The sequence below is a fragment of the Pteropus alecto genome, unplaced genomic scaffold (assembly GCF_000325575.1).
Source record: "Pteropus alecto unplaced genomic scaffold, ASM32557v1 scaffold190, whole genome shotgun sequence".
Lineage (NCBI taxonomy): Eukaryota > Metazoa > Chordata > Mammalia > Chiroptera > Pteropodidae > Pteropus > Pteropus alecto.
In genome coordinates this window covers 4,669,819-4,673,950 of record NW_006430462.1, presented here as the reverse complement: position 1 = coordinate 4,673,950, position 4,132 = coordinate 4,669,819, and the positions used below count along the sequence as shown (strand labels likewise).

At 51.6% G+C, this 4,132-nt stretch overlaps 1 protein-coding gene across 3 annotated transcripts in view; it reads right to left on the bottom strand.

Moving 5' to 3' along the window:
* Positions 1 to 2,602: 2,602 nt before the first annotated feature.
* Positions 2,603 to 4,132, bottom strand: part of OSBP2 (oxysterol binding protein 2) — a 162,075-nt gene continuing 160,545 nt past the window's right edge. Inside the window, exons 13-14 of one of the 3 annotated variants that reach the window (XM_006904922.2) lie at positions 3,767 to 3,993; positions 2,603 to 3,637 (exon numbers count right to left, since the gene is read on the bottom strand). In XM_006904922.2, coding sequence (XP_006904984.1) covers positions 3,495 to 3,637; positions 3,767 to 3,993 — 370 coding nt within the window. In that variant the 3' untranslated portion in view covers positions 2,603 to 3,494. Of the gene's footprint in view, positions 3,641 to 3,766; positions 3,994 to 4,132 lie in introns of all 3 variants that reach the window. The other 2 variants (XM_006904924.1, XM_006904923.2) reach the window with 2 other exon arrangements.

Here is a 4,132-nt window from a genome sequence, read left to right as displayed (position 1 = left end):
TATATTTTTTTCAGGCGAGGCAACCCTTGGTTGATCTCACAGATTGCAAGGACCTTGTCAGCTTACAATCCCTTATTTTTTAATTTTTTTACGCCTACAGCCCCTGGTCTTCCTAGGTGGGCTCCCATCCAAGTATTAACCAGGCCCGACACTGCTTAGCTTCCGAGATCAGATGGGATCGGGCTTGTTCAGGGTGGCATAAAAATTCTATTCTTATGTGAGATTGAACTATATATTTAGTGCTGTCTTTATCAGGTTTTGTTGTTGGAGTCATGCTGGCTAGCTTCATAAAAAGAATGTTATCTATGGCCCTGTTTTTTCCTGTATTGCACTTTGAAATTTTTCTTTCTGGTGTCCTCTCCTCTCTATCCACCTCATGCTGAGCCCCACTCAACCTTGGACATGAAGGAGACTTAGGCCTCCTCCCTGAATGTCTGTCAGGAGCAATGATTTGGATGCTAGAGTTTGGGGGAAGCAAGAGTTCTCTGTGGCCTTAGGTTCAGCTCTTCCCACTTCTGTCTCTGAGGGGCCCCTCACAATTTGAGGCTGCACCCACACTCTACAGATGCCCAGGGAGTGTCCCCCTAAGCCTTTGCTCTAGCTGGGTTTCCTGGCCTGAAATTAATTCATTCAGTACCTATTTATTGGACACCTACTAAGTGCCAAGCACTGGGGATGCTATAATACATAAGAAAGACAAGATTCCTACTCTCATGAAGCTCACAGTTCATTGGGAGTTGGGAAGACAGTCAACAATTAAGTAAAATACATGGTATGCCAGATGGTGCCAGAGTGCAGTAGAGAAAAAGAAAGCCATTTGTTGGTAGCTTTCTAGCATGTTTGGGTAACTACAAGTCAAGTCCATGTTGTCGACCCACCTCTCACCCTCCACCCTGTTCTTCTTTTTAAGACTTACTTCCACTATTTCTTGTGCAGTTTCTCACTCATATAAATTTCTCAATCAGCTTGGTTTTGAAAAATATTGGTAGAATTTTGATTTGGATCATGTTGAATTTGTAGATTTGGGAAGAACTGATATAATTGAGTTTGCCCAACCATGAAGATGGCATTTTTCCTGTTTGTCTTCTCTATCATTCAGTAAAGTTTTAAAGTTTAATCTGTGAAGATCTTTTGCATCTTTTTGTTGGATATATTCTGAGGCCTCTTATGTTCTGTTACAGAATCTTACATTTTCTATTCAGTGATGGCTGGTGTATAGACCACTGAGTGTAGGCTTATCTTGTGTCATGCTGCTCAGAGTGGTTTCTAGAATGTCAACCTGATGTCACTCCCTGTTCAGAGCTCTGCCTGGCTCCACTTCAAATTTGATTCCTCACTTTGTCTCAGTGGACTGGCCTTTGTCACCTCTGGGCTTTGTCCATGCAGCAGCCCATTCCTTCCCCTGGCAGACCTCCTCCATGCCTCCCTCTGGGTCAGGTCTATCCTGGGGTTGTTGTCCCACCCTTCTATCCAGTGACAGGTGCCCCTCCAGCCCCAGTCAGGACTCACCAGTGTCTGCCTCCACCCAGATGGGAAAGGAAGGCCCTGGGAAGGAAGGAGTTGTGTGGGGCCAGCCTTGGATCCCATAGTACTAGGGTGTCAGGATGGAAGGTTAGAGCCCCTGGGGTGCCCTGTCCTACCCCATCCTCTCACCTGGAAGCAGTGGCAGTGGGAGGAGGACCCACTGGGCTAAACCAGCTCCTCTTGGTGGTCCTGGTAGCTAGTGATGCAGTTGCTTGGCAGTTGGGGCAACAGAAGCGGCCAGGCCATGGCAACTACGTTACCTCACCAGAGTGGCCTTCCTTTGGCCCCAGAGAGCCCCAGGTAAAGCTGTGACCTCACCCCTAGCTGCTGACTTAGCCCTTACACGTTTTTCTGAAAAAAGCTCTTCCAATGCCAGACTCCGTCCCACCTAGTCTTCCACCCCACCCCTCCCCATCCAGACCAGCCTCCCACTGCCCGTTTCTGGCACTGAGCAGAATGAAGCCCGTGCTCCTCCCCCATATTATCTTGTGGCTGTCACCTGTTCTCCTTCATCAGTCCTGCTCCACAGTCACAGATTCAGGGACAAGGCCATGGAAAATTCCAAATCCAAGGTTTTTATTACCGGTCAGAAGGTGCTCACTGCAAACAGTGTTGAGAAGAGGTACATTGCACAGCTGTGCTGCAGGCCCAGTGGGGCTGCCTGCCTGCCCTGACTCCCTCGAGTGGGCGCCCTAAGGCATTTCACACATTGGTGTTTTCACTTTCTTTTCTTATAAAAACAAAACCAGTCCTAGAGTAGAAAGAAAAACCCTGTGATGAAGTTTCAGGACCAAATTGAAGTGGAAAGGGTTGGAGTGGGGGTTCTAAGGGTCTGGGACAGTGGCCACAGTGGCTTATTCCCCCCACTGTTGGCAGAAGCTGTTGGAAGTTGGTCTGAGGAAAGGGCAGGGCACAGCTGACAGGAGGGCCAAACTCAGACAGGAACACCCTATCTTCATCATTTTTTCACTTACACATACCATAGAAATTTAAGCAAAATAGCTATTTTATATATATTTATATAGTATATATATATATATATATAAATCAGGCAAATAAATAGCTCAGAGCAGGTGCTGAGATGAGCACCCTGAGATGAAGCCGAGGCCAGATGCTGGGTCTCTGATGTCCAGGGCACCAGCCCAGGCAGAGCTGAGGGTTGGTTCTTATTGCTGATTTGGGGCCTGGTTCTGGGGCGGGGAGCACCTGCAGATCCTGCCCCCAGCTCTTCCTGGCCTCTTTGAGGCTGGAGAACAGCCCCTACATGGCCAAGGCTAGGCAAGGGGCTATTGCCCTCAAATCTACGTGGGGGGCCCTCATTGTTCCCCCTCCCCTACAGTGGCTGTAGAGCTAGAGATAATTTGTGTTCTCCTGGGCCCATGGCCCCTCCCAGTCCCTTCTCTGTGGGGTCCTGGGCTCCTAGGGGGCGGCCTTGCTATGTTGAGCTACAAAATGCTCTGGACTCAAAAGGGTCTATCTGGCTTCCTGATGTCTTAAAAAGAAGGGGCTCTTGCCAGGACACTTAGAAAGTTGTCTGCTAAGTGCTAAAAAATATTTACTAAACATCTCGGCTGGAAAGAAAAGGAGATCGTTTTTCTAAAAAAGTCAAATGAGGCTCCCCAAGAGAAGCCAGTTCCTCCCTGGGTGGAGCTGGTGGCAGAAGAAGGGCGGGCAGTCCAGGGCCCCAGCCAGCCTGCCTGAGTTGTGGTAACTGGGAGCTGGGGTCCCAGTAGGGCCCAAGTCCATAATGAAGGGGCACGGGTGACCCGGGGCACCTGGAGGCTGGAGAGAACCCGGGTCAGCACTTCCTCCTTCCAAGGTGGGGGCCCCAAAAAGTGTTATTAAAAAAAAAAAAAAAAAAAAAAGGAAGGAAAAGGTGGAGTGGGATGCTGTTAAGTATTAAATTGAGTGCATTCAAGAAAAGATGGACCAGGCTGTGCAGGCGCCTGTATTTGTAGGAGGGGTGGTGCTCAGAAGATGTTGGGGCACATGTGCCAGTCCTGCTTCTCTTTGGCCTCCCAGTAGCCGCCCTTGTACATGCAGGCCGTTTCCCCAGTCAGCGGGTCCAGCCTCTTCTCGAACCACAGCGGAATGTACATGTCGGCCTCCTTCTCTGCTGGATGGGCACAGCGGGCGGGTGGGCAGGCAGCTTCCTACCCCTCCCACGCGGAACCCCACCCTGGGCTCCAGAGGCACCTCCTCCCCACCCCCTGGGCAGCCGCCCATCCCTGCCTGGCCTCACCATCCTCTGCGCCACAGCCCCGCGAGCAGGCCTCCAGCCGCCGGCGCCTGGACATACGCTGCTTCTCCTCCAATCGCTGCTTCTCCGTGTTGGCCTCGTCCCAGTGCCCCTTCTCCATAAGCCGCTGGTCAGGCCGCAGGCGGCTGTCGGTGGGCGCCACGCCCTCCTCGTGCTCGTTGAGGGTCAGGGCCAGCTCCGAGAAGTAGTACATGTTCTCCGCATTCTCCCTGCAAGGGGCCGCGCCGTGAGCGACCCCCGCACATCCCTCCACCCGCTTGCCCTGGGTCCTGAGGAAGCCCTCTGCCTACGTCCAACCTCCTCTCGCCTGGTGTCCATCCCCAAGAGCTCGCAAAGCCCAGCCGCTCC